Consider the following 23,288-nt stretch of genomic DNA (forward strand, 5'->3'; position numbering starts at 1 on the left):
TTTTAAAATGCTAAAAAGAACTGTTAGCCTGAAATTATATTCCTAGTAAAATTTCACTCAAGAAGGAAGGAAAGAAAAAAGAAAACAGTTATTTTCAGACATACACAAGCTGGAAGAATTTAGTACTGACACATATGAACTATACGATCTTTGAAAATTATATACTTCAGAAAAAAAGAAACATAGTCCTGTTAACTGGATTTATCCTGCTCCATTAAAGATAGAGATCGTTAGATGAGATTAAACATATGAAAGTGTGTGCTACACATAGATGTAGAAAAGTGGAAAACTAAAAGGATGGAAAATAATATAACAGGCAAGTACTAAAAAAAGGTGGAATATCTATTTAAACATCAGGTAAAGTAGGCATAAAGATAAAAAATATAAGATGGAGAAAGTCATCAGATAATGTAAAACATTAAATTCATTGGTAAAATTAAACAACTAAATTTTTATGAATGTAATAAACTACCTCAAAATAAATACAAACATCCATAAAATTATAAGGAGAAAATAACAAATCCAGCATTATTATGACATTTCAAGATACATTTCTCTCAATTAGATAAAAATACTCTCTAAGACATTTGGAAAACTTATAAAATTTATATACTAGGCAATAAAGTAAACATCAACAATGTTCAAAGAATTAGTAGTCTAAACATATGTTTTTAGACATAATGCAATTAAATGTAATGCTAAGGAAAGATGAATGAACTAAGCTGGTTATTGTTAATTTCATAATAATTTACAGGTCACTGAAGAACCTGCATATAAATTAAAACAATTAGAATAAATGTTAAATAATACATAAGATATGTACCAAGACATAGAAGTACAGAATGAACTTCGTGATCTTAAATGTTTAACTGGAAAATAAAGTAGATGAATACAGTTGACTCTTGAACAATATGGGTTTGAATTGGATGAGTCCTCCGTGTAGATTTTTTTATAAGATTTGTGAAAATTTGAAAAAAGTCAGATGAACCATAAAGCATAAAATTATTTAAGAAATTAAGAAAAAGTATGTCAGTACAAAAATTCCATGTAGATAATTTTCACTACCATAAAATTTATATAAATCTATATTGTAGATTTAGAAATCTGTATCATAAAAAGTTAAAACTTGACAAACTTTTATGACCAAAACCCAAAAATGGTCCCAAAGGGGAGAGCAATGTAAGCAAATGTATCATAACTGCATAAAATTAGTTGTAGCATCTATTATACTACTGTAGTAAGTTCATAGCCACCTCCTATTGCTAATATGAATTCAGTAGTTATAAGTATCTACTTAAAAACATTCAGTGATACTAATTATGTGCTCCTCAGTTGTTCATCTTTCCAATTAATTTTATATTGTAGCAAAGAATGATGTTTCACATTTCTTAAAGATGTTTCACTGTATATAATACAATTTATAAAATATGTATTACTTGCCTGTTTACAGTAATAAGGTTTTAGGTCATCCACAGGGTACTAGGAAAGTTTAGGAGCAATCTAAAGCTATAAACAGAATTTTCCAACTTCATGGGGGAGGGGAGATACAGCAACTATAACTGTTCAATGGTCAACTATACTAAACTCTGAGTTTCAGTCTAAGAATAGGCAAGGAAAAGGAAGGGAAAGATAAGTCAAATAACTGCCCTAAAATTCAAAACAAAGGGGACAACAGAGCAGAAATTAATAAACTATGATACAAAGCTATAAAATAGAGAAAATTTTGTTAAAAGCCCAAATTTGATTCCTGTAAAACACAACTGACTTTATAATTTATCCAAGGCTTCATGACTAAAAAATGAAGAAGCCTTCAGTCCTACTAGTCTGCCTCCATTTTCCAGTTTTTTAACTACTATGCATCCTACCTCACTAAAAAAGCTGAGGATAAAAGCAAAGCTTGCTATATTTCACCAGGTTAATTTTAATGACCTCCATAAATACAACAAGAGAAAAGTACCATATATATACCATAAATACATAAATACAACAAGAGAAAGTACATTCAATATATAAAACTAAAAAAAGATTAGCATTTAGAATACATTTTAAAACTACTGTAAATCAATAAGGACAGACAATAATCCAATAGTAAAATGCACAAAGGACATGAAAAATATGTCTCAAACCAGTGATGACAAACTCTTTAGAGGTTTCAGTTACACCAACAGCCCGCTGCAGCATGTGTGCCACAGGTTCAACAACCACCGTTCTAAACCATGGTCCATAAACATACCAAAAAGAGGCTCAACATCACAGGTGGTCATGAAAATACTAAAACATCTAGAGCTATGGAAATGCTTTTACACTGTTAGTAGGATGTAACTGGTATAAATGTCTAGAGAAACAACTGGGCACTATGGTGTAAAATATTAAATATTCATATATTCCAGGATTAAAATATTCCCTTCCTAGTTCTATATTCTAGAGAAACTCTTGAATACATATATTCTGAAACATAAGGAAAGATGCTGACAGCAAAAATCTAGAAAGATCCTATGTTCTCTGACAAAAAAATTGGGAAAGAATTGTGAAATATTCTCAATGAAACACTGTATCAATAAACTTAATTACACATAAAGATGATGATTTATAGCATAATATAGATAAAAAAGGAATTCATGATATTTTTATAAAGCTCAAAAACAGGTCAAACTGAATAGATCCCTTAGATTAATAGGTAAGCAAGTTAACAGATAATAGAGAGAACAAGATGTATGTTTGCAAATACTACATCCTGAATAAATCTTTATGTTTTTGTTGTAATGTTCACATCATTCTTGTTTTATCTTTCAAAGAGACCAGAATACCAACGTGAAACTTACCTACAGAAACACTGCGGGAGTTCTCCTTGACCATATAGGGGAAACAAAAATGGAGTGTTTCCATATCGCCCAAGACAGTGAAGAAAGTTTTTGGTAGCTTTGAGACCATCTATGGTACTGCTGGTTGTTTCTGATGTCATTGCAATCGAATGCAATACAAAATACTGGAGGTTGGGGGTTAGTTTTTGAGTTTTTAAAAATTCAGAAAATGTAACATTCTCATAGGCTATGAAAAGAAGAAAAAATGATTAAAATCAGAACTAAAGCATTTCAAACCAACACACACAAATTTAATCAAGTCTATTTAACAGATTCCCCAAAGGACATACGTGGTATAATTATTATTACATTTTGAACAGTGACTGATGATCCTAAGGGGGAAAAAAGGAATAAATTCACTATTCTAATTGGGCTGATGGCATAATTTTAACCTTCAAATAATGAATCATTGCTTAGTGTTTAACAAATGTAGAAAAAAAATCATTAAATAACAGTAATTCAATGAAATTGGCAATAATTTCAAAATCTTTTTGATAAACTTCAAAATAATGTTGATAATCACAATTGAAAATATTAAATATGACAAAATGGAACTCTATTGATGAAAATGACTGCATATTTTACTATTGTTAAATGAACACTCCTTACTAAAATTTACAATGATAAACTGACTTAAAAACAACTAAAATAATTTTTGTGTGGCGACTGGAATTTGTTACACTACCACATTATCACACATCCAAACATAAGGGATCCCTATAAACTACTCTTTTAAGTCAAGAACAAAAATAATATGAACAAGAACTGATAGAAAATAATAATTCCATGACAAAAAACATGATGCATTTTCAAAACAATAATAAGTAACTCACTAAATCACAACAAGGACATAAAAGCTTAAATCATTGGAGAATGCATGTTAATGAACATCAGTACCTTTATATTCTTCAGGATGCTCCTCATATTCCATACAAAATGTAAGAAATTTCATTAGCATTCGTTTTTCTACCACAGTGAGTTGTTTGTTATTAAAGACATCTGCTCTGGAACAAGGAACCTAAAAAATTATGATTTTCAGTTAAAAAAGAACTGTTTCCTAATGACACATGTATTTCAAATTACATTTTCCCCTTCATGTTTAATAGGATTATTATTTCCTTTCTAGTCTAGCTGTTTAATGTTACCTTCCATCATTTCTAATGTCATCTCTGTTAACATCAAAGCTTATTGTGAGCATTCTTAATTCTCCCAAGTTGTTCTTCATACCATTAAACGGCTAAGGGCGTATCACCCTTAACAGAGAATTAATTACAGTTCAAATCTACCAGTGCAGCCAAATACAGTGGTACCTCGGTTCATGAATTTAAACCATTCCATGATTCTCGGCAAGATGGTTGCATTGGTGTTCATGCAGGGAAGATAGCCAGCATCATTTTTTCACCTAATGTAAGTTCAAGAACAGAAAGAAAATTCTGCCCAGTGCTCTGTTTGTGAACTGAATTGTTCACAAGCAGAAGTTTTCCTGAACCAAGGTATTACTGTAATTCATTGAAAATATTACTGTTAGGAATTTTTATCAATTGAATCTTATCATTTAAATTTGTAAACCACTATGCAAGATTGAAATTAACTCCCTTACTAGAAAAATAACAATCTTATTTATCCTTTCACAATGAACCATAAAAACTTAAACTCATTCCCATTTATAATACCCAATCAGCACAGTACCTGTTCCACTATTCCTTCTCGAAATGACAGAATCCTGGTAATATTTTTGAATTCTGCATATCGACTAACATTAGATTTGATTAGAAGATCAATCAGCAAACCCCGAGAATACAGCAGCTGTAAAAAGAAAATATTTTAGAGGACAAAAGGCAAAATAATGGAAAAATGAACACAAATACACATGCTTGTTAGATTTTAAAATTAATCATGAAAAGCACTATGCCTATAAATATTATTATATAAAATACAATTTATTATAGGCTCACGTTACACTATCTGAAATTCAAAATCCATAAACCTCTATAACATACAAGTCTTTTTCATAACTATTTTGGCCAGAATAGTAATGAAATTATTCTGACCTAACCTGATACAAGCCCCTTCTACCCTTGTCCCAATAAATATGAATATTCATTTCTCTGAAGCAATGTTACTGTGTCTCTCCTGTAATATGTTAAATTATAAAGTGGCTCCTCATATCACCACATGCACTGTATTACAATTTTATATACTTCTTTTTTAAAAAACTCAATGACAGAATACACCAGGAGCTCAGAGTTTCGAATGTAGGACTACAGACCAATAGAAAGCCAGGTGGCTGAAAGGGCAACCAACCAGTAGACTAACACACTACACCAAAAAAAAGGTATGTGGTGTATTTCCCCTGAGTGAAATTATAAGGTTCTTTGGTAATCCTAGATGTCTAGATTTATGTGAGGTATTTTTTTCTTAAGAAATGAGGATTGTTAGTGTCAGCATGTATACAGGGAATTGATTAATCTTCCAATATTTCTCATAACTATCAGAAAGATAAAAACAATAATTTAAACAGTATGATATAGCTTATTTTAAATTTACCCATATTAAATGCAATAGACTTGTCTATTTTCTAAAATCAACACACATTTATGTACTGTGCATAAATAAATGTTAAAATGTAAATGCCACATGAATAATAAACAGAAAAATAAAACTTGCTTTACTATAAAAAGAGAAAGAGAATCTCAAAAACCAAATCTAAAAAAAGCCTGAGCACCTAAGAAAACAGTAAAGACTTTCAATCAGTGTCAGTTAAGTGATACTTTGCAAGTTATTTTAGTTCATCATTGTGCAGAAATAAATAGGCAATGTATTCGTAAATGAATCTGAACACCCTAAGTACATATGGCATGTTACTTCATTACCGTATTCCTAACATACTACAAAACTGATATAGCCTATTTTTATAAGAAGATATTGCCAATTTTTAATTGTAAAATAAAAGGTACATAAGAAAACCTTATTTGTACAAAAACATTCAAGATTTAAGTATCCCTCAATAGCTACAATAATTTCAAAAATATTGAAGCGCAGAATTAACAAATGTATATTTAAACATAAAAGCCTTTTTCACCACTCTCTTTTTGATCTACCATGGCAATTTCACAGTGATGACAGGCTAAGGAAAACTACAATTTGATTAAAGAATGGGAACTATCTATAATCACTAACAAGTTTTGCTTCACTTTGCATGGTGTCTCTATAATTACTTAAAGAACAGACTAACTTAAAAATGAGTTTTTATTGTACTAATTTAATCTTTTAAATTAAAAAATTTTAGTCTGAACAGTGTAACACTATATAGATTTGAATTAACTAGCTTATGCTGAGGTGTCATTTAAAAGGCTATATATGCTGGGCATGGTGGTGTATGTCTGTAATACCAGCATTTTTGGAGGCTGAAGCAAGAAAATCAAAGGCCCAAGCCCAGGTTTGACAACTTAGTGAATCCTTGTTTCAAAATAATTATAATAATAACAATAACAATAATAATTAATGAAATACAGTAAAATGGCTGGAAATATAGCTCAGTATAAAAGCCCTGGGTTCAATCCCAGTTCCACACACACACAAAAAGGCTATATACATAGATATGTTTTATATACCATAAACTCCTACTCATTAATTACACCAGGATGACTTTGACATGGAGTACTTGTTGAAACATCAACCACTACAGAGATGTCAGGGGACTTTAGGAAAGAGATTGGGCTTAAAATAAGGTAAATGGTGATCATCTTAAACTTTTATGTAAAACCTTCAACTATTAGAACAGATAAAACTTCCAGGGAGTAAGTGATTAACCCATAAAATTGAATATACTATTCTCAATACAGCAGGAACGGATTGAATCAGCATTAAGTGACTAACATTTAAAGAAATAAAAATAAACCTCCTGTATCATTATGGTTATACATTCTTTACATACTTCTACTTTTGTAAAATGAGCACAGTAAGTAGTTTTTCTTATTTTTTTATATGGATAAACCCAAGAAACTGCATAGGACAAAGTACGACAGCTTAGTCAACTCTCTCTGGACACTTTTCTTTTTCTTACACCCAGAGAACCAGTAGCACTAACCATGTACATCTGTGAAAACATCCGAAAATCTCCTTCAAAGTCTCCTCAATCGTCTCAGCTATCTAATCCAATGCTTTATTCCTATAACTGCCTTTCATTTTCTTACACAAATAAATAATTTAATTATTCATAGTAATTCCGCCAGTTAAGACATAGTCCTTGAAAAGACATACATTTCAACCGTCCTCAAACTCCTGGGCTTGAACCCTGTTACGATCTAGGATTTATAGCCCAGGCTACTAATTTCAATCAATTAGAAGTTAATGTTCTACAGTAAAATGAGTAAAATTGGTACTTACCTTTGATACCAAATCAATATTAAATTTCCTGCCTTCTTTAATAATCTGAGAGTAAGTAATTCTATTTTTCTTTGGTTGCTCTGTAGTGTCCTCTGCTATAGATGTATTTTTAGTTGTTTCTTCTTCTGAGGTTTTATCTTCACTACGCTTCTCTCTCTTCCTTGTTACTTCAGCATCGTTTACTTCCAGAGCAATCTCTGTATCACTGCCTGGGATTTGTTCTGCAGGCACCTCACAGCTCAGAGGGCTTAATGACTCATCCTCTCTAGGCAGGCAGTTAGGCTCTGGAGGCAGGCAGTTAGGCTCTACAGCTTCTGCGGAGTTCGCAGATGTCACAGAAGCATGACTTTTCTGCAGTGCACCAGTCTCTTCAATATCTTCATGCAAATTCTGACTAATAAAATATAACAATAATCAATATTTTGTTTTTGACAATTCTACACTGTTACATTTGTTATATTTTGCCATGTATGACTCAGACATTAAACATGGATCTCTCAAGCTTTCAATTCAATTTGAAACATACTTCAAAAAAATAAATATTTCAGGGTTTAGGAGGTCATGATATATGCACATTTTTGGTAATTTAAGAAAGACATGGGAACTGTGTTTTAGAAGCAAAGCAACATAGCACAGCTTTGAGAATTAACAAATCTGAATTCAGATATTGATCTTATGGCTAGTTAGCTCTGTGAATTTAGACTACTTATTCTGAGATCTAAGTTATGCATCTATATCAAGATAATGCCATCTAGTACCAGGTTTTGAAAATTAAATGAAGTATTTCATTCAAAGAACCTGGAACAATGAATGGGAGCTATAAATGCACAATAATGGTATTTACCAATGATGATGATTATTGAGGAATATTTGACTTGGTAGCATGAGAGAAGTATCTTCAAGTAAGTGGGACAAACATGAAAATATCAAGTCAGCTTATCACGACATCATATCTTAAAGGATATTTCTGTATTCTTTCCTTCCATGTATTGCATTAGTATTAATGTCTATTAATGTACTGAAGCCCCATTTCCAAAGTTACTACTAGAGTAAACCTTCTTAGTCTATCATTGTACTGACTCATGCACCAACTTCCCATTCAATCTGCCTACACCATGAAATTCTCCAGCAAAGAGCCACTATTTTTTTTTTTTTTTTTTTTAAAGAGCCACTATTTTCATTTAGTTGCTTCACTGGTCAGTACTGTTCCAATGCCTTATATTTCATAGATTCTCATAAGTAAACATCTGCTAAATGATTGTTTAAGAAATAGCAGTAGCATTTTGTTCAATCAAATCTAAATCATACTTCTGAAAAAATCTTCCTCTTTCCGTCTTTCACCAAATTCCCAATTTTCCTAAACCTCTACTCTCATCTCTGCCAAACTTTCAACATAACAGGTCAAATATAAAATTTAGCAATACCAATCTCCACATTTAGTCCCACATGATGTTGTTACTGTTTTCTTCCATTCCACTCTCCATAATACTCCCATTCCACCATTCCCAAATATGACCACATATATTTAGCAATCTAGTTTAAATTTTATGTTCAAGAATTTTTTCTTAAACCAACCACATTCATCACCCTATTACACCATGCACCCATAATACACACAGTGTACCTTGCATTTGTTTATCAATTCCTTTGTAATATTCTTTTGCTGTATAGTAAAACAGGTACCCCTGCTTTTTTCTGGCATGGAGTATTGTTTTCAGTCCTTTGCTAAACAGGTTTAGCATTCCCAATTAAAAATCCAAAATTTGAAAATGTTTCAAAATCCCAAAACTTATTGAGTGTCATGTTGGTGCTCAAAGGTTTTGAAATTTGGAATGTTTTTGGATGTCTGATGTACAAGTTAGAGATGTTCAACTGGTAAAGTCTACATCAGTACTCCAACCTCTGAAAAAATGATGTGAAAATTGAAACACTCTTGGATACAAGAATGTCAGATAATCAATGCTTCACCTGAAGACCCTAACACCTATTTTGCATGCTCCTAACATTATATACTGTACTGTACTGCAAATATCATATCAAATAAATGCTTGATGCATATATGTTCTATAGATGCAAAGGATATTTTTAAATATTAAACAAAACTATGTGTCAAAAACAAAGAAAAGCATTAGGCCATGATAAAAAAAATGTAGAATAAATTCAAAAGTTAGGATGCAGTGAAAAATGTTCTAAATAAAATTAATAAATACAACAAAAAAGGTAACAAAGAATGAAATTCCAATGTCAAGAAATAAAATGCCACATCATATTTTAATACAATCACATAAACAGCTGGTAGATGATGCAAAGAAAAATAATATAAGAGTAACTGGAATCAATGAAAACATCAGAAGATAGCACAAAAGGTATTCAAATGTGTTCATATAAGTTATAGCAGAATATTTTCCATGCATGGAAAAGAATTTGACATATAGTTAAGTGAGGCATATGGAACTCTAAATTGCCAGCATTAGGAAAAAAACTACACCAAGGCACATAGTAGTAAAATTCAACACAAGAACAGAATATTAAATGGCATTAGAGAAAATAAAGAAATCACCTATAAACAAAAGCATATCAGGATGGCAGCAGACTTTTCAACCCAAATCATTTCTTCAAGGAGACCATGGAGATAATAATTTCAAACCCTAAAAGACAACAACCTCCAACTCAGACTGATGTACTCCACAAAATTATCTTTCAAAATTGATGGAGAAATAAGAATCTTCTTTCTTGAGACTCAAACATGTACTCCAAAAAGTTTTCAAGGATATTTCAGAAAATGACAACAAAGACAACAACTCCAAGTGTCCAAGTAAAATGAAGCCACTTAGGTAAGACAAGCAAATAAATAGAGAAATGCAACCAGAAACAGGAAAATGATATAATAATGAGTTATAACTAGCAATGTGAGTAGTTTCAGTTCACCTATCAAAAGAAATAGACTGTCAAAATGGATCAAAACACAAGGTCCAGTAACATGTTGCATAAAAGAAACACTGTTAACTCAAAAATAAATTCATTAACTGCAACTCAAAGGACTGAAAACAATACTCCATGCCAGAGAAAAGCAGGGGTAGCTGTTTTTTACAGCCAAAGAGGATTTCAAGCTAAGATGGTAAGAAAAGAGAAAGGTCATTACATATTTATTAAACAAATAATCCAGAGGATGAGGTAAAAATCATACATATATATGCACCAAATTCATGCATATCCAACTATATAAAACCAACACTAATGGATTTGAAAAATCAGAAAAACAGTACCGAGGAATTTCAATACCCCATTGCCACAAATAGATAGATAAATTGGGCAAAAATTGAATGAAAAAATATGAAAGGTGAAACAAACTTTTGAACAAATGGACATAGTAGATATCTACAGAAATTTGCACTAACAATATAATACACACTTTTCTCAGCAGCACATGGGCTTGTCTGGAAAATATACTACAGACAAGCTGATGGAATATAGTTAAGTAAAAAGCAAAGTGTCAGAATTATCCCATGCATATTATAATATCATAGTGCAATGAAATGGGAAATCAATGGCAAAAGAATACAAAAAAAAACTATGTAAACATAGAAATTGAGTAAACATCTGACTGGACAGCCAATAGGTTACAGATGAAATTAAAGAAGAAAACAGTTTCTATAATTAAATGATAGTACAAATATGACATACCAGAACTTGGGAGGCAATGAAAGCAATCCTATGAGGAAAAATTATAGTGGTGAATTTCTGTACCAGAAACACATAGTAAGCTCAAATAAATAACCTACTTTTGAACTTTAAGGTTCTAGAAAAAGAAGAGCAAGTTAAATACAAAAGTTATACAGGAAATTACATTGTAAATATCAAAGCAAAAATTAATGCAATTGAGACTAAGAAAATAATACAAATATTCAATGAAGCCAAAAGCTTTTCGAAAGATTAAATAACATAAAGAAACCCTTAGCCAGTCATGTCAAAACAAGGAAAGAAAAGACTCAAATCCATGCAATAAGGAATGAAGAGGGAGAAATCACAATAGATTTGGGAGAAATCTAGATTATTAATACCTACTTTCAGTAGCTTTACTCTAATAAGATGTAAAACTCAGACTAAATGGACAAATTAATAGACACATATGAATTACAAAAGCTGAATTGAGAAGACATAAAAATTCTATATAACCCAGTATGAACCAACAAAGAAAAGCCCAGGTCCTGACATACTCATTGTTGAATTCTACAAGAAAATTTTACAAAGACTTAGTACACTGCTCCTCAAAATCTTCAATGAAATTAAAGGAGAGGCAATACTCACAAAGTCATTACTAAAAGTAAGCATTAACCTGATAACAAAATCAGTAAAGAATCCAACCAATAATGTGAACTAGAGTCCAATCTCCTTAATGAACATAGTTGCAAAAATTAATAAGACACTGGCAAACTGCAGCAAATCATCAAAAAGATTGACATGACCAAGTAGGACTCATCTCAGGGATGTAGGGATTGTTCAAAACACATAAATCAATAAATATCATATGCCACATTAACAAACCAAAGACAAAAACACATGGTCATCTCAATAGAACTACAAACAGCATTTGAAAAAGTCCAACTCATTCATGATAAAAACTTTACAGAAAATTATAATAGATGGTATTATCTCCATCTGATAAAATTCATGCATGGCAAACTATCAGGAAAATACTAAATGGTCAAAAAATGCAAGCTTTCACTCTAAAATCAGGAACAAGGAAATAATGTCTCCTATCAGCACTCCTTCAATACAGTTTTGGAACCATTAGCCAAGGTAATTAGAAAACAGAAAGAAATAAAAGGAATATCTATAAACAATGGAAGAAGTTCAATTATCATTGTGTGTGAATAGTGTGATGCCCTACATAGAAGACTGAAAAATTCCACCAAAGGATTTGTCGAATTAATAACCAAATTCACTAGCACTGGAGGATACCAACTCAAAATCAAAAATCAATAGCATTCCTGTACACAGATAATAAACTCATTCACAGAGAAATTAGGGAAACAACATCTTCCACAATAGCATTAAGAAAAATGAAGTACTTTGGAGTCAATAGAATGAAGGAAGTAAAAGACCTTTATATTGAAAATGATAGTACTCTGAAAAAGGCACTCAAACAAGGTATCAAAAAAATGGAATGACATCTCTTGTTCTTACATATGTAGAAACATTGTAGTGAAGCTAGCCATACTTCTAAAACTATTAAACACATTTAATGCAATCCTAATCAAAATAACAATCACATGCCTCAGAGAAAAGCAGAAAATAACCCTAAAATTCATGCAGAATCAGAATACACCCAGAATAGTAAAAAGCTATTCTGGGCAACAAGGGCCAGGCAAGAGACATCACAATCCCTAATCTGAAGTTATACTACAAAGCTATCATGATAAAAGCTGCAGAGTACTAGCAAAGAAACAGACTTGAGGATCAAAGGAACTAAACAGAAGAGGCAGAAACAACTGAAAGCACACTCAGCTACTTTATCTTTGACAAAAAGGACAAACACTTTCACTGGAAAAAAGATAGACTCTAATAAATGGTGTTGGGAAAAGTGGCTCTCCACATACTAAAGACCAAACCTACACCCATATCTCTCACCATGCACTCAACTAAAATTAAAATGTATCACAGATCTAAATATAAAAATAGGGCCAAGGATATAGCTCAGTGGCATAAGCACCTGCCTGGCAAGTGCAAGGTACTAAGTTCGATTCCTGGTACCAACATAAATAAATAAATAAACAAACAGAAACTATCTGCTGGAACATAGAATAGGTAACACTCTAGAAGACATAGTGGTAGGAAAACTTCATGAACAAAGGAAATACGGTAATGCAAAGAATCAACAACTGGGATAACATCAAATTATAAACATTTTGTACAGTTAAAGAAACCACCAGTAGAGACACCATCCACGGAATGGGAATAAAAGTATACATCAACTACTCTTTAAAGCACTAACATGTAGAATATATAAAGAACACAGACAAAAATCAGACCCCCAAATTTAAAGAACCAACCCAAAAATGGGCATCTGAAATGAATATACACTTCTCTGACAATGAAGTACAGACAGCAAATAAATATAAAAAAAAGTGTTCACTATTACTGAGAAATGCAAACTATATCAAAACTGTAACTCCATTTCCAGGAAGAATGGCTGCCATCAATATATCAACCAATGAGAAGTTCTGGCAAAGCTGTGGAGAAGAGGACCCTTTCTCCATTACTGCTGGTAGCATGAATTGGTACAAGCACTATAGAAATCAGCATTGAGATTCCTCAAAAAACTAATACTAGAAGTTCCATTTGATCTAAATGTGCCCCTTCTAGGGATCTTCCTGAAAAACATAAAAGCTTCATACCATAATGATATATGCATATCCATGTTTTTAATAGCAGCACCATTTATAATAACGAAATCTTGTTATGTCCATCAAGAGATGAATGGATTTTAAAAAGTGGTATTTATGCACAATGGAATAGTATTCAGCCACAAAGAAAGACAAGCGAGTCATTTTTAGGTAAATGAATGCACCTCAAAACTATTTGTTAAGTGAAATAAATGAGGCATGCCAATTTAAATATTGCATTGTTTTTCTTGCATGAGAAACCCAAAGGGAAAGTAAGGGGTAAAATGGAGAACAGATACTGGGAAACAGGAAGAACAAGATCAAATGGAAAAAAAAAAAAAAAAAAAAAAGATCAAATGGGAAGGTGAAAAGGGGGGGAGTGGGAGAGGAAGGATGGACAAAAGCTATTAAAAAAGAATGTGAGGAGAAAATTGAAACAGCTTTTGTAACAGGTGAGAGAAGGAAGGGTTAAAGGGAGGGAAGGGGAATTGGAAAAGAGCATTAAGACAAATACACAGGTATAAATTCCCTACAATGAACATGATTATTATGTATGAGAAATGTGCACTAATAAAAATATTTTAAATGTAAAAAAGACAAATTATTTTCTTTCCAGATGATTTGATTCTTTATATAAATGAAGCAAAATAATCTGTCTGAAATTATTAGATCCAATTAACAAATCGGTAAACTCTAAAGATAAAAAAATCTATAAAATTTGATAACATTCTTCTATGCCAATAATGAACCCCCAGAGGAAAAAAAAAATTCTGTTCACAATAGCTTAAAACTAACTAACTAAATCAATAAACAAATACAGGGGCTGGGGATTTAGCTCAGCGGCAAAAGCGCCTGCCTGGCAAATGCAAGGTCATGAATTTGGTTCCCGGTACCGGAGAAAAACCAAAAAAAATAAAAAAATAAAAATAAATAAACAAGTACACTCATCCATACTTAGGAATCATTGTATCCAAGCAGGTGAAATACCACTCTCCTGAAAATTATAAAATTGGGAAGAGCAATCAAGATAGTGGAGACCTCCAGTAAGATGGAAGAGTGGTGAGCAGCAGAGAAGGAGCTCCTCTGAGATTTGGTGTCCAGACACTAGAATATAGCAATATGAGGAAGAGAATAAGGAGGGAAGTGGGTCCTGAGGACCCAGGAAGGATCTAAAGTGAAAACTAAAGCGCACAGGGAGAGCGAAGACAGAGACTTCAAAGCGAAAAGAGAGACTTCAAAGAACAAGGAGGTGGCAGGTGGCACTTTCTCCCTGAGTTCAGACTCACTGTGTGGGAGGGGCAGCTTGGTGACTACTGGAGAACCAAGAGACTCCACAGAGACGGGCACCAGTGGAAGAGAGCAGTGGACGCAATGGACTGGTGAGTTATTCAGGTTCGGATGTCCACCAAGATAGGGCGCTTGGCTGATCGCCATCTTGGAGAGGGGCCAACTAACGTCAGAACTCAGAACAGCTGCGAGCTCCATCTAGTGGCTTCCATTGACAGGGTCAGAGAGCCAGGTGTAAGTCAGGAGGAGCCAAGTTCGAGGCAGGAGCCCAGCTGAAGCCAGCAGGAGCCACGTTGAAGGTGTTAGGCTCCAGGCTGAAAAAAAGTCTTGATTCCAGCCTCAGAGCCAGAAACCAGACTGAAGTTGAGGGAAATTAAAGGTGTAGGCTTCCAGGGAATGTAAACAATCCAGCTGTAAAGCTATAGCTGGATTGCGGGGATTAATCCATTTGGATCAGCATTCAGCCCACACTGTCTACAAAGAACAGCAGAGACACATCTTGAAGAGGATGCTGCTTTTATCTCATATCCTTTTTTATTTTCCTTTTTCTCCCTTTCTTCATTTTTTCTATTTTTCTTATTATGATAGTTCTTGTTTTTATGAGTATGAACATGGTTTCTAGGCTTTTGCTGTTGTCGTTCTGTTATTTTAACTTCTTCCTTCTCCCTGTGCCTCCTGTCTTCTTTACCAATTTCCCAAAGTTTGTGTGGTTTGCCTTTGTCCCATAGTCTTGCATCAAATCTCTTCCTCTATTTCTCTATTTTCCCCCTCATCTCTTTAAATTTTCACCACTGAGGGTAAAATCTTCATATTGAGGGTTTATGTACTGCATACAATTTTCTTATTCATTTATTACATAAATAATATTCTTATTCATTGTTATATAACCACAAATCTACCTCATGTGGTCAAAGGTAGTAAATTGTTACCTCAGTTTGTCATTTTCTAGGCTGTGTTTGATACTGTTATTATTACTGATAGTAACACTTTAGCCAAGGTGACATAACTGTTCTAATCAGTTGTTCTTCTAGTTATACCTACACTGAGATTACCTAAGGGTCATAAAGAATACTATAGGCCAGTGTCAAAGAATGAGGGGTGAGGCCAAGTAGGCAGCAATTTCTCATCCCAGGAAACTGAAGAGATTGTATCTTGCAACAGACTCAAAACCCCAAAGCCAGCTATACTTGGAGGACACCTCTCAGAAGTATGCATTTCCTAAGGGTTCTAAACAGTAGCAATAAAGCTATGTGTCATAGGCAATTTACAAGCGTCAACCCAGGAATTTAACTAAAAAAAGAAGAAAGAAAAAGAAAATGAGGAGACACTTAAACAAGATGCAACACCAGACTTCCAGCTCTCCAAAGGCAAACCCAGGGGGCAATGAGGTGGAATAATCCCAAAGCCATACACCTAAAGTGCTAACAGCAGAAGTAACAGAGCAGATAAAAGAGGGTCTAGAAAAACATCGAATTAAAAAGAATTTCTCAGAAAACTACTGGCTGGTGAGCATAATGAAAGATATGCTTAGTGACTCTAGAGCAGATACAGATAAAAAATAGGGAAGCTTAGTAAAATGATACAGTCCATGAATGCCGAACACAGCAAAGAAATAGAATCCATGAACCAGATTTAAACAGATATCCAGGAGATTAAAAATTGCATTGAAAGTACACATAGCAGAATAAGCCAATGTGAGGACAGAATGTGAGATATAAAAAACAGGATTCTGGTTAGCAATCTCTTTAAAACAGCAAGGGACCAGGAAAAATCAATACAGCAGCTTCTAGGTGATAAAAAGGAGAATAACGTAAGATTGATCTGAGTTAATAAAAAGGCAGGAGATAGAGCAAATTATATAAAAAATCTGTTCACAGAAGTCATGAGAAAAAACATGCCACACAGGAAAAAAAAAATTTTACATAAAGTAAGGAATATAGAACTGCAATTAGCCATGATCAAAAAACAAAACAAAACTCCATCAAGGCATATAACAGAGAAGATTCCAAAAATTCAACACAAGAACAGAATATTAAGAGTTATTAAAGAAAAGAAAGAAATCACCTACAAAGGAAAGACTATCACAACCACAGTGGAGTTCTCAAGAAAGCAAACCCTCAAATCAAGGAAAAGTTGGAGTGAAGTAGACTCAATCCAAAAACAGGCATCTGAAATGCAGAACTGCTCCTCAGAAGAAGGAGAAACAGCAAATAAACATATAAAAATGTTCAATATCACAGGTCATTGGAGAGACGCAAATTAAAACAATGCTGAAATTCCATCTCACTCCAGAAAGAATGACTATTATTGAGAAATCATTCAATAAGAAATGCTGGCAGGGTTGCAGAGAACAGTTCTCCACTGTCAGTGGGAGTACAGACTGCTACAACTACTGTGGAAAATAGTGTGGAGATTCTTCAAAAAACTAAAACTAGTGGGCCCATTTGGCTCTGCTCTTCTCCTTCTTGGTATCTTTCCAAAAGAAATGCAAGTGCCATGCCACAGCAATATACGCACACCTATGTTTATAGTGGCATAATTTGTAATAGCTAAGTCTTGGAAACAGTACCAAGTACCCATCAACCAATGAATGGACAAACAAGATGTGCTTTTTTAATACATACAGTGGAGTATTACTCAGCCATAAATGATAAACTTAAAGACACTTCTGGGTAAATGTATGCACCTTGAGACCATAATCTTAAATAAATCAGACACACATATGTCAATACAGCATAGTTTCTTTGATGTGAGAAACCTAAAGTATAAATAAGGACCAAAATATCCAATAGATGCTGTGAAATATGAAAAAAAATGTTCAAAAGGAAAGGGGAACTAGGGAGGGTAGAGGGGAAAAGGAAGCAAGGGAAAAGAAAGAAAAATGAGAAAAAAAGCAAAACTGGAAAAACGTTTTTGTAAATGAGGAAGGAAAAAGGGATTAAAGGGAGGATATGGGAAATGGGGAAAAAAAAGAATCAAGATATATCATGTACAGGTGCAAATCCCCTATAATGAATGTGTTCATTATGTGTACCTAAAATGTACCAATAAATTTAATTAATTAAAAAAATCTATGAAAAAACTAAAGGAGACAGTAGAAAAGGAAAAGACATTGTTTAGTCTTGGATCAGCAGAAGCAGTATTGTTAAACAGCCATTTAATCAAAACTAACTTATAGATGTAATGCAATCCTATTAAATACAAATAACGCTGTTTCAGAGTTTGGAAAAAAAAAATCCTATAACTCACATGGAGTCAAAATACACCAGAATGAAAAAAAAAAAAAAATACACCAGAATGACTGGAGCAAACAGAACAAAGCTGCAAGTATCACAATAATGGACTTCAAATTATAGTCCAAAGCTTTAGTAACAAAAACATGGTTTGGAGGGGCTGGGGATTTAGCTCAGCGGCAAAAGCGCCTGCCTGGCAAGTGCAAGGTCATGAGTTCGGTTCCCGGTACCGAAAAAAAACCAAAACCAAAAAAAAAAAAACATGGTTTGGTACAAAAACAGACATGCAGACCAGTGGAATAGAAAACACAACACAGAAACAATCCAATGCACCAACAGCCATATTTTTGACAAAGGGCCAAAAATATACATTGCAGAAACGATAATCCCTTTTAACAAATGATACTGGTAAAACTAGATATCCACTTGCAGAAGATTGAAACCATTTCTGTACTAATCAAATCAAAATGGATCAAAGACCTAGACATAAACATAGAAGCACTGAAACTGCTGAACTCCTATATTATGATATAGAAGAAACAAATGAATCCACAGGCACAGGCAAAGACTTTCTGAATAGAACCCCAATATCACAGGAAATAGTATCAAGTGTCAACAAATGGGACTCCACTAAATTAAAAACAAGTTCTTGCACAGCACATAAAACAATCAACATACTGAAAAGACAACCTACAGAATGGGAGAAAAATAGTACTACTTACTTCTCTGATAGGGACTAAAGTCTAGATTCACGTACCATATAAAACAACTAAAAACATATAATAGAACATATAAAAGAACATAAAAAATTAACCCCCACAACAAGTGGCCCAGTCAAACAAGTGACAAATGAAATGAATGGCTACTTTTCAAAATACAAAGTACAAATGGTCAATGCATAAAAATATGCTCAGCTTTGTTTGTCATTAGGGAAATGCAAATCAAAACCACTTTACAGTTCCACTTTAGCCAAGGAAGAATGGCTATCATTAAGAAACACACACACACACACACACACACACACACACACAATGTCACTGAGGATTCAGTGTTAAGGAAACACTCTACATTGTTGGTACCAATGTAAGCTAGTACAACCACTATAGAAATCAATACAGTAAATTCTTGACTTACAAATATTTGAGTTGCAAATTTTCATAGATATGAACGGATCTCATATTATGAACATTCATGTATGTGAACAAATCACGGAAGTGGCTCACAGGTCTGCTGGACACTGTCACAGCTGAGTTGCTGTGTGCTTCCTGTACAGTGCAATTGTGTACATAGTATTTTGTGTGCGTTTATTTTTTATGATCAACATAGTATATTTGTATTCAAAGTGTACAAGACACACTTTGTTAGATTTACAAACAAATTTGACCTACAAATGTTCTCCAGAAATGGAACTTGTTCATAAGTGGGGGACTTACTGTATATAGATTCCTCAAAAAATTAAAAGCTAAAAGTAGAAATTTCTTTTGACTCAGCTATACCTCTCATAGGTATATTCCCAGAAGAATCATATGCATCATGCTATAGTGAAATCTGGATACACACATTTATAGCAGCACAATTCACAATAGCTAAGCTCTTAAAATAGAGTTGGTGTCAATAAGTGGATAAATGGATGCATACAATGTGGTATACATACACAGAAGAATATTATTCAGTCACAAAGAATTATTATTATTATTATTATTTGTCTTTTTCTTCCAGTACCAGGAATCAAACTCATGACCTTGCACTTGCCAGGCAGGCGCTTTGCCGCTGAGCTAAATCCCCAGCACGCCCCCCTTTTTTTTTAGTCACAAAGAATTAAATTGTGTCATTTTAAGGAAAATGAAGAGAACTTGAGAACATCTTGATAAACAAAATAAGCAAGCAAATGTTTTACCTTACATGAGAAACCTAAAATATAAATAAGTGAATGTACACAATAAAGGAGAGATAATAGTAAAGTAGAAGCTACACTCTTGAAGATGGGGATCAGTGGTGAGTGGAGTAAAAGGGAGCTGAAAATAAAGGAATTGAAAATGATCAAGATATGTCACATGAATGTACCAATTCCCCAAAATGAACGTTGCTATTCTGTATTGCAAGCATGCAATAATAAAAAGGTAACAACTATCCTATGTATTCACCACAGAATAAATAGTCACTTACAACATACAGAGGGAGAGTGATTGAGAGAGTGACAGTGAGAGTACACAAAGTATTTAAATTTTACTTCTCTCTATAGGTTGAATATCCCTTATCTGAAATACTTGAGATAGGTAATCTTTCAAATTTTGGATTTTTTCCGATTTTTGAATATTTTCATATACAAAATGAGACTATCTTGGGGATGGGAGTGAAGTCTAAATATAAAATTCATGTATGTTTCATATACACCTTATATGCACGGTCTGAAGGTAATATTATACTGCATTTTTTAGTGAGCCTGTGTTTTGACCGTAACCTATCACATAAGGTTAGATGTGAAATTTTCCATTGGTAGCATTTCAAAAAGGTTTGAATTTTGGACCACTTCAGATTCTGGAAGCTCTATCTGTATTGCTTGATACACCTAAACAGAGTTAATGCCTAGTGTGAATGACTAGTAAAATATAATACTTTTGGTAATTTGTCATTTAGCCAGATTGTTGATTTGAATTGCCTATGTTAATACAGTAGTGTGCAAGAACTGGAACAATATATTTAGTACATAAGAGACCATAAATGATTGGACAGTGTTGGTGAATAATTACAAAGTACTAAGAATGTGATAATAACATCCTTTCTGAGAAAAAGGCTCATTAAGTAAGCTTAAAGATAACTAGAAATTATAATTAACTTGTTATATGTGGCTGTGGGTAGAAAATACATGATTCTCAAAAGAAAAAGAGTTTCTTTAAAAAAAAAAGAAAGCAGCTCATGGAAAACTAATCCCTGAAGAAGGACTGCGTAGGCAGGAAACAGCGAGAAAATAACAAAAAGTATTCACAAAATAGGAGAGTGCAACAAGAATTCAGTATACATACAAGAGCAACCTATGAAAATCAACTATACTTCTAGATAATATAAATGATTATGTGCAAACCAAAATTAAAAATAACATTTATAAATGCTCCAAAGAAAATAAAATACTTCACTGTACCATTAACAAAACATACATAGCAAAACTGAGCTAAAAATTGGTAAATTTTGTTGAAATAAATCAAAGACAATCTCTATAAATCATATGTATATACTGTTAATTGACTGGAAGACTCAAAATAATAAAGGTGTCAATTTTCCCCTAAACTGATCTATAAACAATTACTTTCAAATCTCCACCAATACAACAATTACCTTCAAATGTCCACCAACGTTTTAAAACACAGGCTTATTAAAGCATTTATACAAAAAGTCGTAAGTTCTAGAATATCTAAAACAATCTTGACAGAAAAAAAAATTGGGTAGAATCATTCTACCAGATATCAGGGCCTATTATTTAGCTGCAGTAATGAAGACAGTGTAATATTAGTGAAAAAGCACACACATAAAGGTCAATGAAATAATAATATAAAGAACCCGGAAATACACCCACCCCGGTATATACACCCACGCCAGTACAGAACAGCATTTTCAACAAATGTTGCTGAAGCAATTAGATGGCCTGGGGGGAAGGCAAGAGCAAAAAACATGGACCTGACCCTCACATGTTCTACAAAACAACTCAAAGTAGACCATGGATTTACATATACAATATAAAACATTTTAAAAGAATAGAAAAAAATCTTCTGGATCTAAAACTAGGAAGAGTTGTCAGAGTTGACACCAAAAGTATAATCCATAAAAGAAAAACAAAGTTAAACTAGACTTCATTAGAAGGAAAACTATTTGTTCTGTAAAATATCCCATATAAAGAGAATAAAAAGATAAGCTATAGACTGGAAAAAATATTCCTCAAATCACATTTTGGGCAAACAACATAAAAGAATACAGAAGCCAAGAAAAAATAGTAAAAAAATCCAATTAAAACTCAGTAAAGGCATTAATAAACATTTCATCAAAAATGGTGTATGACTGGTAAATAACCACATGAAAAGATATTCAAACTCAGCCATTAGGGAAATGCACATTAGAATCACAAATAGGTATCACCACACACCTATCACAATAGCTAAAATTTAAAAAGTGCAACATCAAATTCAGGTAAAGATGTGAAGAAACTGTATTATTCACATATTTCCAGCAGGAATTTAAAATAATGTAGCTCTTCTGGAAAAGAGCATGGCACTTAATAAAAAAAGTACTAAACATGCAATTAACATACGATTCAGCAATTTCAGAGTTGGATATTTATATCACAAAAAGAAAAAAAAGAAGAAAACCTTTATCCTAAACGAACATTTCTCTTTGAGGACTGCTCGCATAAGAATTTGTGCACAAAACACATCACAGCTTTATTTTTAACAGCCAAACACTGGGAAAAGACCACATGCTTTTCAACTGGTGAATGATTAAACAGCTTATATCTGTATCACCAAATATTACTCAGCAGAAGAAAAATGAATAAATCTTTGATGTACACAACAACCTGTATGAACCTCCAGAAAACTATGCTGACCTTAAAAAACCATTCCCAGAAGTTTACACACCATACAGTTCCCTCTGCACAATATTCTCAAAATGAGAAGAGTCTAGAGTTAGAAAATAGATTAGTGCTTGCCAGGAGTTACAGCCCGGTGATGAGGGAACAAAGAGAAGCAAAAAGGAAGATGAGGTAGAATTACAAAAACAGAACAAGAAGCATCTTTGTGATAATGGTATTGTCCTGTTTTGTACCAACTGTGGGGATGGGTACATAAATTTGTATGTGTGATAAAATTGTGCTGAACTAAATACATACAGACACAACACGTCCACAGAATGTAACACAGGTATTAATAAAACACAAAAACAGAGTCAGGAACTTGTACCAATACTTGTCATTGTTCATAAAAGGGTATTCATGCAGATTTTGCGAGTTCTCCATCAAGAATGTCAAAGGTCTAATACATAGCACTTCTATTACTGAAGAAGAAATAAGAAAACTTTCTAGATAACTAGCTCTTAAACTGGTAATTTTATTCTAATCATTTTTAATGTGCATCTTTCTAAAATAC

General features: G+C 33.1%; 1 protein-coding gene across 2 annotated transcripts in view; it reads right to left on the reverse strand.

The window, feature by feature from the left end:
- The window catches only part of Chm (choroideremia (Rab escort protein 1)), a 204,538-nt gene that overhangs the window by 96,197 nt on the left and 85,053 nt on the right, over positions 1-23,288 (reverse strand). For both annotated transcript variants that reach the window (XR_001231961.1, XM_005409721.2), the window contains exons 5-8: positions 7,251-7,644; positions 4,551-4,667; positions 3,759-3,879; positions 2,823-3,048 (exon numbers count right to left, since the gene is read on the reverse strand). Coding sequence is in view for 1 of the 2 variants with exons in the window: in XM_005409721.2 (XP_005409778.1) it covers positions 2,823-3,048; positions 3,759-3,879; positions 4,551-4,667; positions 7,251-7,644 (858 nt within the window). In the remaining variant the exon portion in view is untranslated. The remainder of the gene's footprint in view (positions 1-2,822; positions 3,049-3,758; positions 3,880-4,550; positions 4,668-7,250; positions 7,645-23,288) is intronic.

This window comes from Chinchilla lanigera, unplaced genomic scaffold (assembly GCF_000276665.1).
Source record: "Chinchilla lanigera isolate Chin_1 unplaced genomic scaffold, ChiLan1.0 scaffold00124, whole genome shotgun sequence".
Lineage (NCBI taxonomy): Eukaryota > Metazoa > Chordata > Mammalia > Rodentia > Chinchillidae > Chinchilla > Chinchilla lanigera.